General features: G+C 45.6%; 1 protein-coding gene across 8 annotated transcripts in view; it reads right to left on the bottom strand.

The window, feature by feature from the left end:
• Positions 1–2963: 2963 nt before the first annotated feature.
• BANP (BTG3 associated nuclear protein) overlaps positions 2964–23108 on the bottom strand; it is a 141309-nt gene continuing 121164 nt past the window's right edge. For 7 of the 8 annotated variants that reach the window (XM_037142357.2, XM_037142358.2, XM_037142361.2 and 4 more), the window contains one exon: positions 22008–22644. In XM_037142357.2, coding sequence (XP_036998252.1) covers positions 22573–22644 — 72 coding nt within the window. In that variant the 3' untranslated portion in view covers positions 22008–22572. Of the gene's footprint in view, positions 4905–22007; positions 22645–23108 lie in introns of those variants that run through there. The other variant, XM_037142360.2, reaches the window with a different exon arrangement.

Below are 23108 nucleotides of genomic sequence, written 5' to 3' on the forward strand. Positions count from 1 at the left end.
ATTCCATCAGGGTCTCTATTTTAGGGGGTGACCAGGAAAGGCCCCTCTGAGGAAGGGACAGGCGGATCTCAAGCCGAGTTTAGGACCTGGGATGGCTCGGCCATGCTGTCATCTCAGTGACTCAATCAAATGCTTCTCTGGGCTTGCTGTGAAGGTATTTGTAGGCACGGTTAACCTCTGCTGTCGGACTTCAGGTAAAGACTGTCACCCTCCATAATGTGGGTGGGCCTCACCCACTCAGCTGGAAGACTTTTGGAGAAGAACTGAGGTTTCCATGAGGAAGGAGAAGTTCCGCTCTGGACAGCCGCGTCAGCGCCCACTGTTTCCTGCCCTGCCCTGCAAACTTCAGACTCGCCAGGCCCGCGCTCACGTGAGCCAATTCCTCAAAAAAAGTTTCTTTATACATCTATACTCTACTGGCTCTGCCTCTGACCATACAAGATGGAAACTTTGAGTCCGGAGAATCTATTGTCTGAAGGAGCCTCGGGAGTTAATAAAACGTGGATTTCTCTACAGTGTTTCCTTTCGTGATGAGGTTTATACAGTTGGGAAACTGCGTGCAAAGCGAGCACACAGCCAGTTAACTACAGGTCCACAGCCATTTCTGTTTAAAAAGCCAGGCCCCAGACTGCCCTTCCAGCACCACGGCACTTTTTCCTGTGGCAAAATGCAATTAAACCCAAAGCATTTCAGGTTAGACCACCGTTTCCAGAAACAGTTTCCTCAGATGAGGACTGCCAGGATTTGGATTCTACTTTTTAACCAAGAGCTCTATTTTGTAAACAAGGCCTGAAAAAAACTTTATAAGCATGAATCTGATACATTTAAACCGCTGGTTTCAACCACGGCTGCACACGAGAGCCCTGGATAAGTCTGTTTTGAGAGTACCTGGTCCAACTCCAGACAACTGAGCCAGCCTCAGGGCTGGGGCGGGCATCGGCACTTTAAGATCCCCCAGCTATTACCACAGCTCCGGCAAGGTCAAGCATCACTGGTTCACCCACAGGGCTCTGATTAGGCATTTCAGGCAAGCATTTTCCTTCGTGGAGCAGACACAGAGCATGTCCTCTGCTAACAGCATGCCCAGCTTTCAGGAGTCAAGAACCGAACACAGCCTCCCAAGAGGTGACCTTGCTAGGCTGGTTGTCATTCAGTGAGGGTGACTGGTGGCGGGCCTGTTTAAATGACCAATGCTATGAGGATGCCCCCTCATGTCCCTGCACACTGCAGTAGATGCATCAATACTGACTGAAGCCAAAACCTCAAAGTGAGTACTTGATGCTGGTCAGAGTACAGTTACCCCAGGGTCGTTAACCAGCGTCTTGGGGAGAAAAAATAGATGGCATGGTCTGTCCGTGGTCTGAAAATACAGTGCATTCCCTGGTTTATACTCTGTGCAGGGATGGGTGCTTATTTCAGTAATCTGTTGCTATTACAAAGCACCCCAAAACCTGGTGCCTCAAAACAGCAAAATCACTTAGGTCTCACACTCTCTGTTGGCCAGGGCTGTGGGGAGGGCTTGGCTGGGCAGCTCTCACTTCTGCTATGTCATGCAGTGTGGTCGTATGTCAGCAGGGGCTGTGGTCACCCTGAAGGTTGGACTGGGGCAGGAGGACCCCTTCCAAGGTAGCTCCTGACACAGCAGGCACTGACTGAGGCCTCAGATCCTCTCCACATGCCTGCTTGAGTGTCCTCACAGCATGGCAGGGGGCTTCTCTAAGAGCGAGTGATCCTGTAGACCAAGGTGGAGCTGCAGGCTTTTATAATCTAGCCTCCAGGGGAAGTCCCACACTGTCACTCCCACCATGTTATGTTTGCCATTCGGGGCCGGTCCTAGTTCTGTGTGGGAGGGAAGTGCATGAGGGCTTGTGTACCACGAGGTGGGGATCACTGCCGCCACCTCAGAGGCTGGCCCCAGAGCCTGCTGTGTGTCACCAGGTAATCCACACTCCTCCCCTGTCTTATTTTTAGCGTTGTTTAACACTGTGAGGGTCTGGGGATGAAAATAAGCTATTTTAAATCACAGAAGATATCCCCTTTATATTTAACCATCCATCTTTTAGTTTATCCATCTCTCATTTTAGTATAAGAGGCTAAAAGAGGTCACATTTGACATTCTGCTTACAAATCTTGCTCTCTCTGTCACTCGGTTCACTGGGTGCAGGATCTATTTCCCACATTACTGCAGTGACGGTATTGCTAAACTGCAACCAGGACCCCCTTTCTCTAGAGAGGGCTCGATGGACAGTCTTGCTGCAGTCTCTCAGGTAGTTGTGGTTCTGGGTCGTCTGGGGCTGCTGGTCTCACCTGAAGTCTTGGCTTGGCGGGACAATCACTTCCAAGGTGTCTCCTCACATGGCAAGTTGGTGCTGTGATCAGAGACCTCAAGTGGCCCCTCCACAGGGCCTGTGATGTCACGGCAGCTGGCTCCCCTCAGAGTGAGCCACGCAAGAGACCAAGGTGGAGCTGCAGTGCCTTTTATAGCTTGACCTTGGGACTCCGCTCCGTCAGTTCCACCACATTCTGCTGGTCACACAGACCACCCCTGACTCAACTTGGGAAGGTGTGAACACCAAGAGGCATGGGTCAGTGGGGTCACCCTGGAAGCTGACCACCACAGTGCTATCCTAGAGAGAAGTCAAAACAAAGAGAGTTCGGAGAAAAGCAATAAAAGGTCAACGGAATCAGATTAATCCATCCCAACTGAAAATGACCAGATTATACAGGGCTGGGGGCAGGGTTAAACCGTGAGAGTTTGGCTCACAGTGAGATGGGGAAAGCGCCACAGTCAGAATCTACGGACAGAAGACTTACCCTCCCACTTCCTGTCTGGGCCTGTGACGGCGCACGACTTCCTCATCAGGAAGCTGGAAAGGTGCCCAGCCTCCCTTCTACATCCATTTGTAGGAAGAACAAAGGAGTGACAGAACGCATAGTGAAGTACCAACACTTATGCTGTTTCCACTCATTTATTTATTGTAATTAGAATAAGGCCCTTTAACAATTCCAACTTTATTGTGATATAACTCACATTCCATACATTTCACTGATATGACATGTGCAATTCACCGGTTTTAGTCTACCATCACCACTACAGAACAACAGGGTCCCTTTGACACGTAAGAGGGTCTTGTCAGACCATGAAGAGAAATACCAGTTGATGAGCAGAAGTGAACCAGGGACCTCCTTTCCCAGGAGGGACTAGGACCATAAAGTTCCTGCTGAGAAAGGGCTTTGAGGTCTGGACACACTGGGCTGGGCCTCACCTATACAGAGAGAATCAGCTTCTCTTCCTCGAGGCTGGAGTGAAGGCCGGCGGCCTGTCCTGAGGGCCCTTGGCACACATCAGAACACACTTCCTGAATCCTGGGCACCCACATGGCTGATGTTCCTTCCCATGTTCTCTTTCTCCAGTGGTCCAAGGGCTCCTTTAGTTTCAAGGCAAGTCGTCTGGGGGCACAGGTCTGTGGCACAATTCTGCCCCTCCCTCCAGCAGATATTGCCCGGGGCCCTCACAGCTTGGCCCGTGGGACCCATCCAGCCCTGGGATGGGGAGAAAGGTCATGAGTTTGGGGGTTTAATACTGTCCCTCTGTCTGACCCTCCTGGAGACATTTCCCTCAGTACTTCTGGCTCCAGCCAGGCCATTCTGCAGCCCAACTAGGGGAGAAAGGAGGGTGGGATCTCTAGGCCAGAGCACCAGTGGTTAGTTGAGCAAATGGTGGCAGAAGTGGGAAGTAGGCTCGGCCCACCCAGTCACCTCAACCAATGGGAGGCGGGCCAGGAAATGGGCCGCAGTCAGCTGTGGTTTCCCCTCTGATTAACCACATCTGTGAAGGAAACAGGGTGCACGGGGTCCCGCAGCAGGGGGAAGAAAGAGCTGGGAACACTGACCTACTTGCTGTTCTGACTTGGACTTGCTTCTCCCGGCCCCATCCTTGTTCTACAGCGGTCCAGTGAGCAGGAGCCAGTGCTGGCCCACAAGCAAGGGTGCAGGGGCGTCCATCGAGACCCCAGCAAACAGGGAGTCCCAGGTGTCCTTGGACACAGGTCAGAGTGCTCTCTCCTCCACTGTGCTGCCCCGGACCCAAGTCCAAGCTGTTTTGCCCTAAAATTCTCTCCTCTCACCTCCACAGGCTTCAGCTCTCTGACCCTGACCCTAGATCAGGAGTCAAGAATTCTGTGCCAGTCGCCCAAGCCACATTTCACAGACATTGATGGGCATGATGAGTTTTGCAACTTTTTGCTCTTATAAAGAACACAGCTAAGGTCAGAAATCTGTTCAGAGAACCTCAATTGCAAATGGAGCTCTGCTACTTGTCCAGGTTTCTGGGTGAGCCCACGTGCTTACTCTGTCAAATTAGAGGTCCAGGGGAGATGCTTCTTCAGGGCCACAGAATCCTGATCTGGATCAAGTGAAAATGCTGTGTACCAGTGAAGTCAAAACAGTCCAATTGGCAAGGGACGGGAGTCAGCAGTTGGCTGACTGGAGGGATTCACTGGCAGATAAATACAGATAAAAGTGTGTGCGCGAGTGAGTGCATTTGTGCGAGTGTACATTTGTGTGGGTGTAGACCACATACACACATGTATTTGTTACATGCATGTGTGCGCACACACACACTGCCCAGTTCTGTTCACCGGGAGGGCTGGACCTGGGACGCCCCAGGAGCAGGAGCAGGAGCACCCCCAGCACCCAGATCTTGGTTTCTAAATACCATCTTCCTCTAAAAGTGAACAGGACTCCTTGAAGAGACGGCTGGTTCTGCCCAGGCAGGAAAAATACCAGATGCTCCTGGAACATCTTGACACATCAGATGGCCAGGGAGCCATTCAGGAGCCTGGGCGCTGTCAGTGCCTCGGGAGCCAGCTTGATGGGGTGCACGGAGAGCCACAGATTACACCCTGTTGAAAAAAATTGTAATTCATGAGTTCATAGGCAGATGAACAGACAAATAAGTGCAAGTTGGAGGAAGCAGGAGATGTTTACATAGTTTTCAAGTACTTGCATACAAAATACTTATTTTTAATAAATAGGGAAAGAGTAACTTTGCAGGGAAGGGGCCTGGCAGACACCATATTAATTAAACAATCAACATTCACATGGCCAGTAATGGGACTAATTAAAATTTTACCCGCTCCCCTGCCCCCACCCCGCTAGGGACGTATGGAGAGGCACGGCCACACTTCCTGCTGTTCCTGCCCAACTGGAATCTCATCTCCAGAAGACACCAGACATCCTATGAACCCAGCCACGTGCCAAGGCCAAGAACACTGGGACAGATGAGAGAAACTGCACAGACTGAAGGAGACGGCGGTGGGGGTGAAAAGTCAGTGCTGAGCACAGGTGGACCCTCTGCTCTCCAGCCCAACTGGGACGGTGTAGGGGACCAGTTTTAGTCTGGCAAATGTGACTCAGCTCTGTATGGAAAACCTACAGAAGCAAGGTGGTGGGCAGGAGCCAGACCTTCAAACCCAGTGTCCCCGTGGGAATCAGACCTAGAAAATGCATACAGACTGTTATGGCTTGCTCTTGCTAAAACTCCCTCACCCTGGTCTAAAACAACAAATGTGCATTGTTTATCTTCAAGCTAATACCCAAAGCTTGTGTGAATTTGCCCAAGGACAGAGCTAATCAGCCCATCGCCATTCCCCTCTGCATGTTATTTTCATTTCCTTGATTGTACCTAAAATGTAGGCAATAATATTCTGTGTGATAGATAATAAATCTTTCTCTGATGTAAGACCCGAGGAAAACAGTAAAAGCCTGTCTAGGCAAGGGCGGAGGTGCTCTCCTCTTCAGGGAGTGGCCGAGGCACCACAGGCACGCTCCCCTTGAGAGAGTAGCTGTGCCGTCCCTTTTTTTCCACAGGATTGCTGTCACCTGTGCATTTATTCTCATCGTCAGCCACAACAGGTAGACTCTGCTGGCCGCAGTCTGCCACATCTGGCACCCAGAGATGCAAAGGCTATCAGCCGTCGTTGTGGTAAACACACCAACGTGGGTGGAACACTCTCAACAGCCCAGGTAAGGGCCGACGACCCCAAGTGCTTTTTGGAGGGCGTAGGGTGTATTGTATTTCAGGGAAAAGGGGTATCTTTCCAAGATCACCCTTTCTTGCGACCGTACTCTCTTTAGTAAGCAGAAGCCTTGCTCTCTCTCTGGCAATCGCCGCACCCCGCGGGCACAGGTCGAGCATTTAAAAGCCATAAGGGCGCCCGCCACAGGATGGGGTCAGATGGACCGTGTTGCCTTCTGGTTCTGACGACGCACTGAGGCTTGTGGAGAGCCTGTGTTCACAGGAGACACGTGCCAAAGTGCTGGGCTGTGGAGGTCATGGCTGGCCCTCTCCCCGCGCAGCATTCCCTGCACAGTGGCAGTGCTCTCTGTGGGGTGCCCCTCACCTCTGCGTGGATCTGCTGTTCCATCCACGTATCTCTGGGTATGGAGGCTAGTGCTTCTATACCCTCACCTCTGCTCATTTCTCTGTTGCCCCCACCATGCCTGTACATTCTGCCACCTGGGCCGTCCTCCCAGAAGAGGGGCCCAGGGCTGGAGGGACTGTGAGGGCATCCCAGAGAGGAGGGCCCCCTCGGGTCATGGGTCTGAGCAAGGCCCCCAGGGACAGGCATGTCCCTTGCACCCTGAGCCTCCACAAGAGGGCCCCGATCTGGTTGATGCACTGCCCACTTCCCCAGTGAAGGCTGCATACAGACGTCAGGGGGAGAACACCTGGGGCTAGGACATCCCTCTACGCACTTCTCCCCTGCCCTTTTGTGTCACTCTACTGTCAACCCCACATCCAGGCCACGGAAAGAAAGCAATGTCCTGTGGACGGGAAGCCAGCCGGGCCCTGAGGGCACCTGGCTGCACTGGGGAAATGGGGGCCTTTCCTCCCTCCCTCCTACCCTTTTGCTCACATTACCTCCTGCGCCAGCAGGTCCTGCCTCCACCCACTAGATGCCAATAGCACCCCCTCCCCAGTGTGACCAAAAAAGTGTCTTCAGTCATTGATCAGTGTCCTGTGGGAGGAAGAACTGACCCTAGTTGACAGCCCACCCTTGTCCACGGTTAGCCCTCAAAGCCCCAGCTCCATGGCTTATAGGCAAAATAACTCCCCCAACTGAGTGGGTGGGGGGTGGGGCAGGAGCAAGGCCTGGGAGCTCCTGGCATTCAGAACCTCTGGGGTTCTGGTCCCAGCTGGAGAGAGAAGCATGAGAAGTAAACTACTGGGGACACAAGAGGTCTATGTGCAGGGTCTGTGATAAACTCCAACGGAGCTCACACACAGGCTTTCCTTGTTGTCAGCAGCCCACAGCCTGGGTCGGCCTCGCCCACTGCACTGAGATCATTCTTGAAAAGCCCCCAAACACAGACCAGTGAAGGCTGGAGGAAGCGAGTAACAAGGAGCTGCTGGGCTGTGATAAGCCAGGTCTGGAGCTAACGGGGTTCCTGGGGCTGCCCCGGGCCTGTGGCCAGCATGAGGTCCTCACTTAGGTATGCCACCCCCAGGGGTCAGCAAAGAGAGCCTGGGAGTCCACAAACATGCCTTGACCCACTCCCACTCAACCTGGCTGGGGGCCAGGTGCCCCTGTGTGGTCACACCCAGCGGTCCTCCCAGGGAGCAGGTCATCAGCCAGGTCAGTGAAGGAGCAAGTCCTCCCAGCTCACTTCCTCCTGACAGCCTGGTGCCTGAGCAGAGCTGGGAAGGGTGTGGTCAAAGGGAGTGATCTGAAGGGGATGTGTAAACCAGACAAGCCCCATGGGTAGGCGAGTGCTGGGCAGGGCCTCCAGGAGGCCTTCCGGGTCCTTTTCCTTCGACAGGCGGGGCCAAGAGGGGAGCACGGGTCTGCCCAGGAAAGAGGCTGCTGCTCCTCCCCCACAAAAGGGGCCTCAGCTCAGGGGTTCGGATCGACTCAGGGTTCAGGCAGTAGTGAGGTATGGCTTGTGACCAGGAGGGTCAGGGGGATGGTACACAGGAACCAAGCTGAAACACAGATTCCCACATTCCGGTCCACCTTGGTGGTCCTTCTCTTTGCATCTTTCTGGTACCCAGCTCCCGCGATCTTTCTACCTGAGGAACCAGGGAGCTGGTGGGCAAATCCAGGTTTTGTGTGGCCTACAGCTTATATAATTTTAGAGGATCTTTTCAAGAAAAGCAGTACAAAATCACAGACACTAGACACGGCTCAAGGGTGGACGCTCCGCTCGTGCTCTGCAGGGTGCCCTGAGGGTGGTGTGGTAGTCAGATAACCTCGGGAAACTCAGGGCACTGGGGTTAATCTGCCAGAGGGGCTGCGGCGCCACCCACAGACACCGGCTGGTGTCTTGGGCCAAATCAGCAACATCCTACCTTTTACTTGAGACTTGCGCTCTCACTCTCCTCATCATACTCTAAATCTAATTTTTAAGCCCCACCATTTCCTTCATACTGTCAGCTTTTTAGACTAGTCATCCATTTACCACTTTCTCTGCTCTCCTTTCCTTCCTGCATCTCAGATCTTCCATCTGGGATCACTTTCCCTGTGACAAAAGCATAGTCTTCAAAACTAAAATGTTTGGTGGTATCTGCTGGTGGCAAACTTCCCCCACGCCACGTGTGTGTATTTTACTAAAAAACTCTTTTTAAGTTTGGATTGAAGAATGACAGAGGTAAGTGTGTAACCATAGCCTGTCTTCTCCCAAAGTGGGCGCACGTACAAAACGCAGGGACACCAGGCTCCCACATCACTCAGGCCTCTTCCTCCGCGGAGGCTTCCGTACACTAGCCAGTGTTCGGCCTGTGTTAGAAATGGGCACAAATAGGCCGAACCGTGTCCTCTTTCTTTCCACACCATGTGTGTGTGACTCATCAGCGGGACTGCAGGAGTGGCATTCCGTTCATTTCCATGGCTGTTTCGTGCCCTGAGGAATGAGTCGGCAATGGAGAGTGGCCCATTCTGCTGGTGGTGGGAATCTGAGTTCCCTTTGGGGCTCACAAACGGGCCGCAGGGGCCGTCCTGGTGTGTCTTCTGAAGCACACAAGCCCATGTACTATTGGACAGAGGGCCCACTGCACAGTCCCTGTGCGGGTGCTCACTTCAGGAGAAGGCACCTACCTCACTGTTTACCACAGTGGTTTCACCAATCCCCACCCATATGGCACAGGAGGCTCCATACTTCACCTCCCTCAATATCATGTTTTAAATCACAGGGATTCCGAAAGTGTATCACGGTGATTTTATTTGACCAGTGAGGTTGGATACCTTTTCAGATCTTTATTGACCATTTGGAGATCTTTTCTTGAGTACGTGTTCATGCCTTTCCCCCCTTTTTGGCCCGAGGGGTGGAGGAACAAAAATTCATTATTCCTTAGATAATTGGGCAGTGATGAGTGAATGAGAGTCGTGACCCTCGTTTCTGAAAATGATCAGGTGGCTTTCCCTCCTCCATCTCCATTCCTTCTGTTGGCTTCCTGGCAGCACCTTCAGGCTCAGTTCATCCACGCACGGAGTTGTCTGACTCTATTACTTTACAGGTAATAAGCCTTATTACCTTGTATATCATGGAAATAAGTACTTTATTGGCTAAAAGGAGAGCAAATATCTATCCCACTCTGTGGCTTGATTTTCTGTCCTCTTTTAATGCTGTCTCTGATGAACCTAGGCTCTCAGTGGGAATGAAAGCCAATTCATCCATCTTTTCCTTTATAGTCAGTATTTTTGTATTCAGTTTAAAAAACCTTTAATAACTCCAAGGTCATGAAGAGATGTCCTTAGTTATGTCCTAGACATTTTATGTGTTCCTTTCACATTTTTCCCCATAAATGACTTTTGTGTAAGTTGAGAGATGGGGATTAGTCACTGTTTCCTTTATGAATATCTAGTTGACCTGGAACTACTTATTGACAACAGTGTCCTTCCTGACTGGGCTATAGTGTCTTCGTATCACCCAAGAAAAGCTGCACAAATGGGTCTGTTTCCGGGCCCCTTATTCTGCCCATTCCCCTCTGTCCATTCTCACACTAATGCTGCCTTGCTTTCTGAGAGTATGTCTGTCCGCCAAAGTCATTCAAAGTCTTCAATGCTGTTTGTGCTATTCTTAGCCTGTTGTATTTTCAAATACATTACAGAATAACTGTATCAATTTCTAAAAAAAAAAAAAAATCCATGCTTGGATTTTTGTTGCAACTGCAATGAATCCATCATTTAGGGAAGACTTGACCTCTTTACAGTACTAAGGTGTGCAATCCACAAACATGACCTATAACTCTATTTCTTAGGTTTTCTTCACTTCCTTCAATAACATTTTACAACTTTCTGTCTCAGGTATCTTTTGTTACATTATTTCCATCTAGCTGAAGTACCTGAAATGCTATAAAAACATTTATAAGTGATCATTATTGTTTGCTTCTAATATTTAGAAGTATAACTGATTTTCATATGTTGAGCATGAATCCAGGGATCTTGCAAAATTCACTTATTAATATTGTTTTTGGATTTCTTTGGTTTTTCTTTTTATATAACCATGTCATCTGCAAATAATGAGTTTCACTTCTGGCTTTTCAAACCTTGTACCTTTAAGTCTTTTCTGGTTGGGATCCACGGTACAGGCCCAGATGGAAGGGGCGCTGAGCAGCAGCCTTGTCGCAGGCCCACCTCAGGGGCAGAGCTTTCCCTATCTCACAGTTACGGGGGATGGCTGTCATGGATTTGTTGTTTGACCAGATTAGGGAAGTTGCTTTCCACTCCTAGTTGCTAAAAACTCTCTTAATCATGAATGGGTGTTGAACTGTACGAATGATTTTGCTGCATTTATTGAGATGACCACATGGTTGTTTCTTTGTTGATGTGGTAAGTTACACTGATTAAATTTTTTTGAATATGATTCAAAACTTGCATTCTTGAAGCCAATCCAAGTTGCATATGACAAATTATCACTCAGCATCACTGAATCCAGCTTGTTCATACTTTGCTTAGGATTGTTTAGGATTTTCAAGAGAAACACTGGTCTGTAATTTTCTTTCTCTCTCTTTTCTCTGTAACATCCTTCTCAGGTTTTGATGTCGAGGTTATATTGCTTCAAGAAAAAAGATAGGATATGAGCCTCTCCTTTTTGCTATGTAGAAGAGTTTATAACAGATTCTTATTCTTTCTTAAATATTTGAAACATTTAACAGTGAAATAATCTGAGCCTGTAGTTTTCCTTGTAACAAAATTTTAAATTATAGGTTAAGATTTCTTTAAGATAGGCACTATGAAGAGTGATCTCAGTGAAATTCTGGTATAGAAGTTATTGGTGGTCATTCTGTCCCAGAAACATTAATTTGAACAACTATCCACACATGAAAATGCCTTCGCAAGAGTTAAGGATTCCACGTGAGGAATGACAGCACCTGGGTTAAACCCAGATGAGAAAAGACACTTTGAAGAGGGTAGAAAAGACTGTTTCACATTATCCCTGTCACCACCTCCCCTAGACCTGGCAACCCTGCACAGAGAGAGACCCCCTCTGCAAGGGGAGGGAGAATGAAGTGAGTACCCAACCTCACCAGGGGCCAGCCACAGGTGCCAGGTATGTCCCAGTGAGCCCAGGTTCCAGTGGCAACCCTGTGGACCCAAGCACCAGGCCCGCTCACCTGCTGACCCAGGTACCAGGCCAAGCCTGCCCATGAACTCCACCCAGGTTCCTACTCCTCCAAATGTGTAGACACCCACAGAATTCCACAAGAATCATGAATAATCAAGGAAACACGATTCCACAAAAAGAAGCTAATAAAACTCCAATGACTGACTCTAAGAAATGCAGGTCTGTGAAATGACTGAAAAAGAATTCAGAATAATCCTTTAAAGGAATTCACTGAACTACCGAGAAAACAGAGAGAAATAAACTAAATAAAATTAGAAAAACAATACATGAACAAAATGAGAAGTTCAACAAGAAATAGAAAACATGTTTTAAAAAAAAAACAAAACAGAAATCCTAACATTAAATACGATGTCTGAAATGAATCTGATAGAGAGCTTCAATAACAGGCTGGGTCAAGCAGAAGAACTGGTGAACTAGAAGACAGACCATTTGAATCATCCAATCAGAGGCACAAGAAGAAAAAAAGAGTGAAGAAACCCCTACATGAATTATGGGATACTAAAAGAAAAAAAATACTATGAATTACTGGAGTCCCAGATGGAGAAGAGAGAAAAGGGAAGAAAGCTTATTTTTTTAAAAATGGCTGAGAACTTCTCATATCTGGGGAGGCATTTAGATATTCAAGTTCATGAAGCTCATCGATTCTTGCCCACCCCACCATATTTCAACCCAAAATGAATTTCAGCAGGATACATTATAATAAAACTGTCTAAAATCAACAACAGAATTTTAAAAGAAGCAAGAGAAAAAAGTTCTCACATACAAGGGAACCTCCAGAAGGCTATCAGTAGTTTGTTCAGTAGAAACTATGGAGGCCAGGAGACAATGGGATGATATATTCAAAGTGCTGAAAGAAAAAAGCACTGCCAGAAGAATACCAGGCAAAGTTGTCCTTCAGAAATGAAAGAGAGAGATTAAGACTTTCCTACTCAAATAAAAACTGAGGGAGTTCATCATCACAAGACCTGTCTTACAAGAAATGCTAAAGGAGTTCTTCAAGCTCAAATGAAAGGACACTAATGAGTAACATAAAAACAGATGAAAATAAAAAATTTACACTGGTAAAGATTAAGTATAGTCAAAATAAGAATACTGTAATACTCTTAATATGATGATGTGTTAATCACTTAACTCTAGTATAAAAAAATTAAAGGACAAATTCTAGCCAAAATGGAGGCATAGATAGATACACTTTGCTTCCTCGAACAACCAAAAGAAGGACCACAACCAGAAGAAGGGCAACAACAAATTTAAAAACAGGGAGACTTCCGCCAAGATGCAGGCATAGGTGGATAAGCTGTGCCTTCTCATACAACCAAGTTTAGAGACAACTGAATATTAGCAACAGAAAACACAGCCAGAACACAGAAAATTGAACTTTTCGGAAGTCTGTTAACAACAAATTCTTCAGCCTGACCTGTAAGGGGCAAAACCAGCAGCTGGTGGAGCGGGGTTGCATGGGAAAACTCAGTAAGACGGACTCAGGCGTGCGGAATCCAGGCGCAGGGTTGGATCTAGTGAGCGACCAAGCGAGCAACCACCGGGGAAACAGCGAGGGAGCAGGGCTGCGGGTTGACTGTGGTCGCGCATTGGTGCGCGGATAGACAAGCGAGGGAGTGGGCAATTGGACCGGGACCCAGCGGGTCCCGAGGCAAGCGGTAGCGGAGGGCGCCGCCATTTCCCCACTCTGACCATGCCCCCACATACAGCGTCACAACCCAGCAACCTGGTAGTCCAAGGCTCTGCTCCTCACACTTAAAGGGCACGAACAGACCAAAAATGGCTCAAGAAGATCTCAAACCCCCAGAGCCTATAAATCTAGGCAATGAAGAAATAGCAAAACTTTCAGACGCACAGTTTAAAACACTGGTGATCAGGATCCTCACAGAACTGGTTGATTATAGCCACAAATTAGACAAATATATGAAGGCAAAAACTAATTGAAATGAATGGAATTGCACAGGACACCAATAGCAATGAAAAGGAAACTGGGACTCAAATCAATGGAGTGGACCAGAAGAAAGCAAATAATGGCCAAACAGAAAAGAGTGAAGAAGCAAGAATTCGAAGAAATGAGGAGAGTCTTAGGAACCTCCAGGACATCTTTAAACGCTCCAACATCCGAATTATAGAGGTACCAGAAGGGGGAAAGGCACAGCCACCAGTGGAAAACTTATTTGAACAAATAATAAAGAAGAATTGCCCCAATCTGGCAAAGGAAATAGACTTCCAGGAAATCCAGGAAGCTCAGAGAGTCCCAAAGAAGTTGGACCCAAGAAGGAACACACCAAGGCACATCATCATTACATTAGCCAAGATTAAAATGAAGGAGAGAATCCTAGAAGCAGCAAGAGCTAAGGGGACAGTCACCTACAAAGGAGTCCCCATCAGACTGTCAGCAGATTTCTCAAAAGAGATCTTACAGGCAAGAAGGGGCTGGAAAGAGGTCATGAAATTCCAAGTCATGAAATCCAAAGACCTACAACCAAGATTGCTCTATCCAGCAAAACTTTCATTTAGAATGGAAGGACAGATAAAGTGCTTCTCAGATAAGATCAAATTCAAGGAGTTCATCATTACCAAGCCCTTATTATATGAAATGTTAAAGGGACTTATCTAAGAAAAAGAAGTTAAAGAAACATGAACAGTGAAAGGACAACAAACTCACAGTTATTAGCAACCACACCTAAAACAAAAGCAAACTAAAAGGACAGCTAGATCAGGAGTGGAAACATAGAAATGAAGATCTCAAGGAGGGTTAGCAACAGGGGAGTGGGAGGAGGAGAAGGGGGGAGAAGGTACAAAAAATAAGTAGCATAGACAGTAGACAGAAAATAGATGGGGGGGGCAAGAATAGCATGGGTAATATAGAATCTAAAGAACTTGAGACACATGGACATAAACTAAAGGAGGTTGGTAATGGTGGGGACAGGGGGGTAGGGTGGAGGGGAATGAAGAGGGGGAATAGAACAACTGTAACAGCATAATCAATAAAAAAAAAAAACAAATTTAAAAACAAAGAACAACCAGAACTGTCAGAAAATTGAACGTCATGAAAATCCAATAACCAAGGAGTTAAAGAAGAAACATTCATCCATACAAGTAGGAAGGGTGGAAACAGGCAGCCAGGGTGAAGAGGATGCATGGCAAGGCTGCGGCTGGCAGACTGGGAGGGTGAGGTGGTAGCTGGTGGGCTGGGCGGTCCCACATTTGCTCGCAGGTAAACTGGGAGGAAAAACTGTGGGAAGAGAGAGGGCACACAACCCAGGGCTCTAGCGCAGGAAACTAAAGCCTCAGAACCTCTGACTGTAAAAACCTGTGGAGGTTGTGGTGGTGGGAGAAACTCTCAGTCTCACAGGAGAGTCCAATGGAAGGACCCACGGGGACCTAGAACATACACAAACTCACCTGCCCCAGAATGAGCAGCAAAGGGGCCCAATTCACTTGTAGGTAGTGGGGGAAATGACTGAAAGTGGGGTGAGGGCCAAGCAAGAGGCATTGTTCCCTGTCTGACACCTCTCCCACATACAGTGTCACAATGCAGCAAAGTGGGTTGTTCCATCCTGGTGAACACCTAAGGCTCTGCCCTTACAACATAACAGGTGCACTGAGACAAAAAGTATTGCCCAAATAAAGGAACAGATTAAAACTCCAGAAAAAGAACTTAGCAATGAGGAGCTACCCAACATATCAGATGCACAGTTAAAAACACTGGTAATCAGGATGTTCACAGAATTGATTAAGTACCGAAGCAAAACAGAGGAAGAAGTGAGCGCTCTGCAAAGCTAAATAGAGAAAATAAACCAACAGTGAAGGGAAGGAAATGGGGACTCGAATCAACGATTTGGAACAGAAGGAAAAAAGAAACATTTAACCAGAACAGAATAAAGAAACAAGAATTCAAAAAAAAATGAGGAGAGGCTTAGGAACCTCCAAGACAACTTTAAACATTCCTACATCTGAGTCATAGGGGTGCCAGAAGGAGAAGAGGAAGAGCAAGAAATTGAAAACTTATTTGAAAAAGTAATAAAGGAGAACTTTCCCAATTTGGTGAAGGAAATAGACATGCAAGTACAGAAAGCTCAGAGAGTCCCAAAGAAATTGGACCCAAGGAGAAACACACCAAGACACATCATCATTACATTATCCAAGATTAAAGATAAGAAGAGAATCTTAAAAGCAGCAAGAGAAGATGAAACAGTTACCTAACAAAGGAGTTCCCATAGACTCTCAGCTGATTTCTCAAAAGAAACCTTGCAGGCAAGAAGGGGCTAGAAAGAAGTATTTGAAGTCATGAAAGGCAAGAACCTCCATCCAAGATTACTCTATCCATCAAAGCTTTCATTTGGAATGGAAGGGCAAATAAAGTGCTTCTCAGATAAGGTCAAGTTAAAGGAGTTCATCATCACCAAGCCCTTATTATATGAAATGTTTAAGGGACTTATCTAAGAAGAAGAAGATCAAAACTACTAACAGTAAAATGACAACAAACTCACAATTATCAACAACTGAACCTAAAAAACAAAACAAACAAACTAAGCAAACAACTAGAACAGGAATAGAATCACAGAAGTGGAGATCAAATGGAGGATGATCAGTGGGGAGGAGGGAGGGGTGGAAAAGGAACAGGGAATAAGAAGCATAATTTGTAGGTACAAACTAGACAGGGGGAGGTTGACAGTGTAGAAAATGTAGGAGCCAAAAAACTTATGTGTATAGCCATGGACATGAACTAAGGGGAGGAATGCTGGAGTGGGGGTGGTTGGTGCAGGGCAGAGAAGGATAAATGGGAGAAAAAAATGGGACAACTGTAATAGCATAATCAATAAAATATACTAAAAAAATTAAAGGACAAAAGCATTAAAAATAACCAGTTATAATAATTTGTCACATGACAAATTATTGTCAATGGACACACGACATAAAATGATGTAAACATCAGAAACACATAACTGGGGGCAGGAGGAGTAAAAGTATGGGGTTTCTGCATGAGATCAAAGTTGTTACAGCTTTACAAAGCCTGTTATATTTACGTTTTATGTAAGGCCTCATGGTAACCACAGAGCAAAATCCTAAAGAAGATACACAAAAAATAAACTTAGGGGAACCAAAACATACCTCTACAGAAAGTCATCAATTCACCAAGGAAGACAGCAAGAGGAAGGAAAAAGAAGTAATATAAGAGCAAGAAACAATTAATAATATGGTACTGTCATTACCTATCAAAAACTACTTTATGTGTGAATAGATTACAATCTCCAATCAAAAGAAGCATCAAGTGGCTGAATGGATTTAAAAAAAAAAAAGACTTGAGTGTATGCTGTCCACAAAGAGACTTAGTTCAGTTTTAAGGACACACAGAGGCTTAAAGGGAAGGGATGGAAGATATTCGATGAACGTGGAAAATGAAAGCAGCAGGGGGACCTATGCTTATGTAAAAAATAAACTTTAAGAAAACAACTGTAACAAGAGACAAAGGTCATTATATAATGATAAAGGGCTCAGTTCAGCAAGAGGATATAACAACTATAAATGTATATACAGCTCACAGTGCTGGTTTCTGAAAAGATAAACACAACTGACAAACCTTTAGCTAGATTAGAAAAGAAAGAGAGAAGATTCCATAAATATAACCAGAAATGAGAGAAGACATCACAACTGATTCCACAGAAATACCAGATCTTAAGAGAAGACTATGAATAAACTGGATAAACTGGATACAGTTTATTAATAAACTGTAACAATTTACTGGATACATACATCAATAAACTGGATAACCTAGAAGAAATGGATGGAAAATTCCTAGAAACAAGACTGAATCAAGAAGAAATGGAAAATTTGAAGAGACCATTAATGAATAAGGAGATTAAACAGTAATCAGAAACATCCCAACACAGAGAGGCCCAAGACCAGACAGCTTCACTGGTGAAGTCCACAGACATCTAAAGGAGAATTAAGGCCAGTCCTTCTCAAACTCTTCCAGCAAATTAAAGAGGAGGGAACACTCACTTCCAAACTCATTTTGCAAGGTTAGCATTACTCTGATACCAAAGACAGATGAGGACACTAGAAGTTGCTATTCCTGATGAATATAGATGCAAAAATTCTCAATAAAATACTAGCAAACCGAATTTGACAGCACACTGAAAGTACAATACACCATGATCAAGTGGCATTTTTTCCCTAGGATACAAAAATGATTTGACATATGCAGATCAATGAATGTAATATACCACATTAATAAAATGAAAAATAAGTATCATATGATCATCTCAATAAGATGCAGAAGAAGCATTTGATAAAATACAACATCCTTCATGATAAAAACTCAAAAAATAGGGTACAGAAGGAACATACTTCAACATAATAAGGGCCATATATGACAACTGAAAGCTCACATCGTACTCAATAGTATATGAAAACAAGCTTTTCTTCTAAGATCAGAAACAAGAAAAGGGTGCATACTCTTGCCACTTCTATTCAACATAATACTGGAAACCCACGCCAGAACAATCAGGGAAGGAAAGAAAAAGGAATCCAAGTCAGAAAGAAAGCCATTAAATTATCTGTTTGTAAATGCTATGACCTGATATAAAGAAAATTCTAAAGTCTCCCCCGCCTCCCCAGCGGTAATATTAATGAATAAATTCAGTATGATTGTAAGATACAAAAGCAATATACAAAAGTCAGTTGCATTTCTATACACTAACAACAAACTATCCGAAAAGAAATAAATAAAACAATTCCATATACAAAGGCATAAAAAACAATGAAATACTTAGGAATAAATTTAACCAAGGAGCCGAAAGTTGCACACTGAAATTTATTTATAAGGCATTGATGAGCAAAATTAAAGAGAAATAAATGGAAAGATACTCCATGTTCACGGAAAAAATATTGTTAAAATGTTCAGACTACCCAAAGCCATCTATAGATTCAAGGCAGTCCCTATCAAAATTCTAATGGCATTTTGCATAGAAATAAACAGCCCTAAAATTCTCGATGGAACTAAAAAAGAACCCGAGTAGCCAAAGCAATCTTGAGAAAGAAGAACAAAGCTGGAGGCATAAAAACAGACACACAGAACAATGAAAAAAAAATCCAAGAGCCCAGAAATAAACCCACACATATACCAACTAATATTTGACAAGGAAACAAAAAATATTCAATGAGGAAAGAACAGTCTCTTGCAGTGCTGGAAAAACTGGATATTCACATGCAAAAGAATGAAATTGGACCCCCTATCTTAAAAACATTCAGAAAAAATTAACCTAAAATAGATTAAGGACGGAAATATGAGACCTGAAAAATGAAAATCCTAGAGGAAAACAAAGAGAAAAAGATCTTTGACACTGGTTTAAGCAACAGGGTTTTTTTGGATATCACACCTAATGCACAAGCAACAAAAGTAAAAATATTCAAGTGAGATTACACCAAAATAAAAAGGTTGTGCAGCGGGCCCTGGTTGGCGTAGCTCACTGGATTGAGCACAGGCCTGTGAACCACACGATCGTGGTTCGATTCCCAGTCAGGGCACATGCCTGGGTTGCAGGCCAGTTCCCAGCAGGGGACTCACGAGAGGCAACCATACATTGATGTTTCTCTCCCTCTCTCCTTCCTTTCCCCTCTAAAGATAAATAAAATCTTTTAAAAAAAAAATTTAAAAAAAGGTTGTGCAGAGCAAAAGAAATAATCAGTGAAGTGACAATGCAACCTACACAATGGGGAGGAAATATTTACAAGCATCCACATCTGATAACAGGTTATATCCAAATAAATAAGGAGCTCATACCACTCTATAGCAAAACAAACAAAAACCACCCAAACAATCCAATTAAGAAGTGAGAAAAACATTTTTCCAAATAAGGCAAACCTGGCCAACAGATACGTGAAAAGATGCTCAAAATCAGTATTCATCAGAGAGATACAAATCAAAAACATGAGATTATCACCTTGTACCGCTAGAATGACTATTATCAAAAAGGCAAGAGACAGCAAGTGCTGGCAGGGATGTGGACTGTTGGTGGGGCTGTAAATGGGCCCCACTACAATGGAAAAGTGTGGGTACTAAAAACAGAACTACCATGTAACCCAATCTGGGAATATAACTGAAGGATTCCACAAGTTTTGTCAGTTCCCTTTGTCATACTTAATTGTCCATTAAAAACACTTCCCATTTTGATTTCTTCGCTGACCTTCTTTATGGCCTGGCCCATGGCCAACTTTGACAAAGTTCCAAAGAACATATGTGCTCCCGACTGCTGGGCCCAGTGCTCCACACACCGGTTAGGTCAAGTTCCTTAATCACAGAGTTGAAGTACCCTACTCCTTAATGACTTTTTATAGATTGTTTCTTCAATGTTTGTCGCAGATACTGAATTTCCCGTCTTCAGAATGTGCAGTATCTTGATACTTTTTTTCCAGGGCAATAAAAGAGAGCTTTAAAACAATTTAACTTCTTTCCAGGCCATCCTGACATAGAGTCATGTTTCCCAATATTTGTTTTTGACAACTTACGTGAGACAGTTTTATACTGAGCATACAGACATATCCTTGTCTTTACTGTCCTATTTGTTCACTCTCCCACTTGCTCAGAACCTCCTCCCGGAATCCACATTTCTCCTCTTGAAGAAAACTCCTTACACCTTTTTGAGAAATCATTTGCAAGTATCACCCTCAGTTTTGTTTATTCCTTTTTAAAATGTCACTCAAGATATAATTTACATAACAAAAAATTCACCCTAAGTGCAATTCAGCAATGTTTAGTTTACAGAGTCGTGCTGACATTACCGAAACATCCTCATTGCCAGGAACAGAAATCCACATCCCCAGTTGCCCCTCCCTTCAGCCCAGGGCAACCACTGATCTGCTGTCCGTCTCCATATATTTGTCTATTGTGAGCATTTCCTATAAACAGGATCATAGAAGATGTAGCCTTCTTTGTCCTGAAGTGAAAGAAGATGTATGTGGCTTCTTTCACTCAGAATGATGTTTTCAAGGTTCACTCATGTTATGTGTCAGTGCTTCATTTCTTTTTATGGCCAAGTAATATTCCACTGCATGAATGGGCCACATTTTGTTTATCCATTCATCCTTCAATGGGCACCTGGTTCTGTCCATTTTCTGGCCACTGTAAATAGTGCTGCTATGCTATGAATATTTATGTACAAGTTCACACATGGACAGATGGTTTACATTCTCTTAAGTGTATACCCAGGAGTGGAACTGCTGGGTCAGATGATGTTTGTCACTGGCCATCTTGCACCACAAGCCCCGTTCTGCGCAGAGAAGTTTTCTCCTTCAGTGCCTCGTTGGCACTGCCCTCTGCTTCTGACTTCCAGTGGTTGCTGGAAAGTCTCCTGTGACTCTTTCATCCCATCGTCAGTACTCTGGCCTTTCTCTCTGGCTGCTTTTGGAATTATTTTGATCTTTAATGTCCAGGCATGGACTTATTTTTATTTTTATGTGGGATCTGTTCTTCTTCCTGAATCCTTTAAATGTCATCTTTTTTCTGTTGTCTCCACTCCCTCCACCTGGGATTCCAGACACATGTTAGTCAGACTTTCTCTGTCCAGCAGTGTGACTGCTCTTTCTTCCCATTTCCACCTCCTCGAGAACAACCGCTCTCAGGTGACTGTCCGGGGAGGTCCTGAGTCTTCACATCATGATGCCAGTTGTTGGAGGATGAACGAAGGCATGGAATGTGACATGCTGTCCCACTGTGGAGAGCTGCCCCCCCACCCCTCAGCATGCCCTGGTAGAAGCCACTCAACCCGGGAACCCTCGTGGGATAGAACAGGAAGAGGCATGGCTTTGGAATGGCGATTTTGAGTGCTTCCCAGAAAAAGCATGGAGCAACCGCACTCCGTCAGTGAATGCAGTTTTGTTGTGGGAATCTCCTGCATCCCATGGATGTAACTGCCCGAATGGTGTGACAGCAGCAGGCCCACAGGCACGTCACATGTAAAGCTACTCCCTCTGTGTTTGTGTTTGGAACAGTTTTCCCTGCCTTTGTTCCTTCACTCTGGACAATGAGGCAGGCTCCTCTGGGCAGGACTTTTTCTAAGAAGCCCTGGAGCTGCAACCTTCTAGAGCTGGAGAAGGTCATTGTCATTCGACAGCACCTGCAATGCTGAAACAGGCTCCCACTCCTGTGTCCAAGGGAACACTCCATCAGGCAGTGTTCTGCATTTGGGGGAGCTGACGCTCCGGCCGTTACATGGGCCAACAGAAGCACCCCCAACCCTTCCTTTGCGAGGACCCCGCAAGTACTGTCAGCACAACTGAAAGGGCTTACTGGGTGACCCCTGAGTACCCACTGGGAGAAAGGCTGGCCTGGGTAAACCATCTCTTAAAAGGAAATAACATTAAAGCTGCTGTGGTCATAAATACATTTTATTTCATTAGAAATGCTTAATTACAGTGTTGAGAGCATTTCCCCTAGAAAAGTAAGTAAGCAATATTTCCATCAAAATCGTTAGTTGTCTTTGCAAATACCTATTTTCATTACACTGAACAGAGCACACAGCAAAAGGCTTCTGCTACTCCATTTTTTTTCAATTTTCTTTTTTGTTATAAACACCATAGCAAATTAAAAAAAGCTGTTTAAACAGAGAAAAATATTGTGGTTCTTGATTTTCTGCATGTACTTAACGCAATCCACACTGTGCTTCCCCACTCTTTCTCCAGATGCCAACAGTGTGACTCAAACGAAAGGGGTCTTCTGCCAGGGGCGGTGGTTGTTGCTATCATCTGTTTATTTATCGGGACACTATCCCCTGTGGACGAGGCTCAGGATGCACTTCAACAGAATACGTGCAGTCACCTCCGTGCGAAGCCGTGGGGTCGGGGCGCCTGTCGAACTGAGAGGTTGGCTGCACCGGGCACTGAGAGCAGCGATAGCGCCATCTTGGGTCCTGTCATGGTTGGGCAGCCTGTCCTGCATCACTGGATCTGGATGGCTCCGTGCTCAAGCTGCATTTCGGGCTGCAGGGTGGGCTGCAGTGTCTCAGCCGTCTACAAGAGGGGAGAGAGGAGGGCTTTTCTATAAAAGTACCCACCAACTCAAGTCTAGGACACTCACTGATCCAAACATCAGTGGTTTCCACGCATACAGCAAACATGCAGCAGAGCTGGGAGGGTGCTCCGTTCACCCCTGCCTTGAGCGATGACTCCCAGAACCTGAGCAGCTAGCAGCAGCTCTGACGAACCCAGACTGTGGTCCCTCCTCATGGAGCCTCTGCTTGCCCAGGCCCTGACCGAGCCTCCCACACAACCCTCCCTAAAGCCTGCGGTGCTGATTTCCTATTCCCATCTGCTACTGTCACTGGGAAATACTCTTGAAGTGGTTAACACATCATTAACCTAACCTATTTGCCTAGAATTTCAGTTACCATTTTGCCTTTTATAAAAAAAAACTGTTCTATAAAAGCATTTTAGGGATAGCTACCTTTTTCCCTTTAAAGACAAAAGTTCTGACC

This window comes from Artibeus jamaicensis, unplaced genomic scaffold, assembly GCF_021234435.1.
Source record: "Artibeus jamaicensis isolate MK-2021 breed Jamaican fruit bat unplaced genomic scaffold, CSHL_Jam_final contig_464, whole genome shotgun sequence".
NCBI lineage: Eukaryota > Metazoa > Chordata > Mammalia > Chiroptera > Phyllostomidae > Artibeus > Artibeus jamaicensis.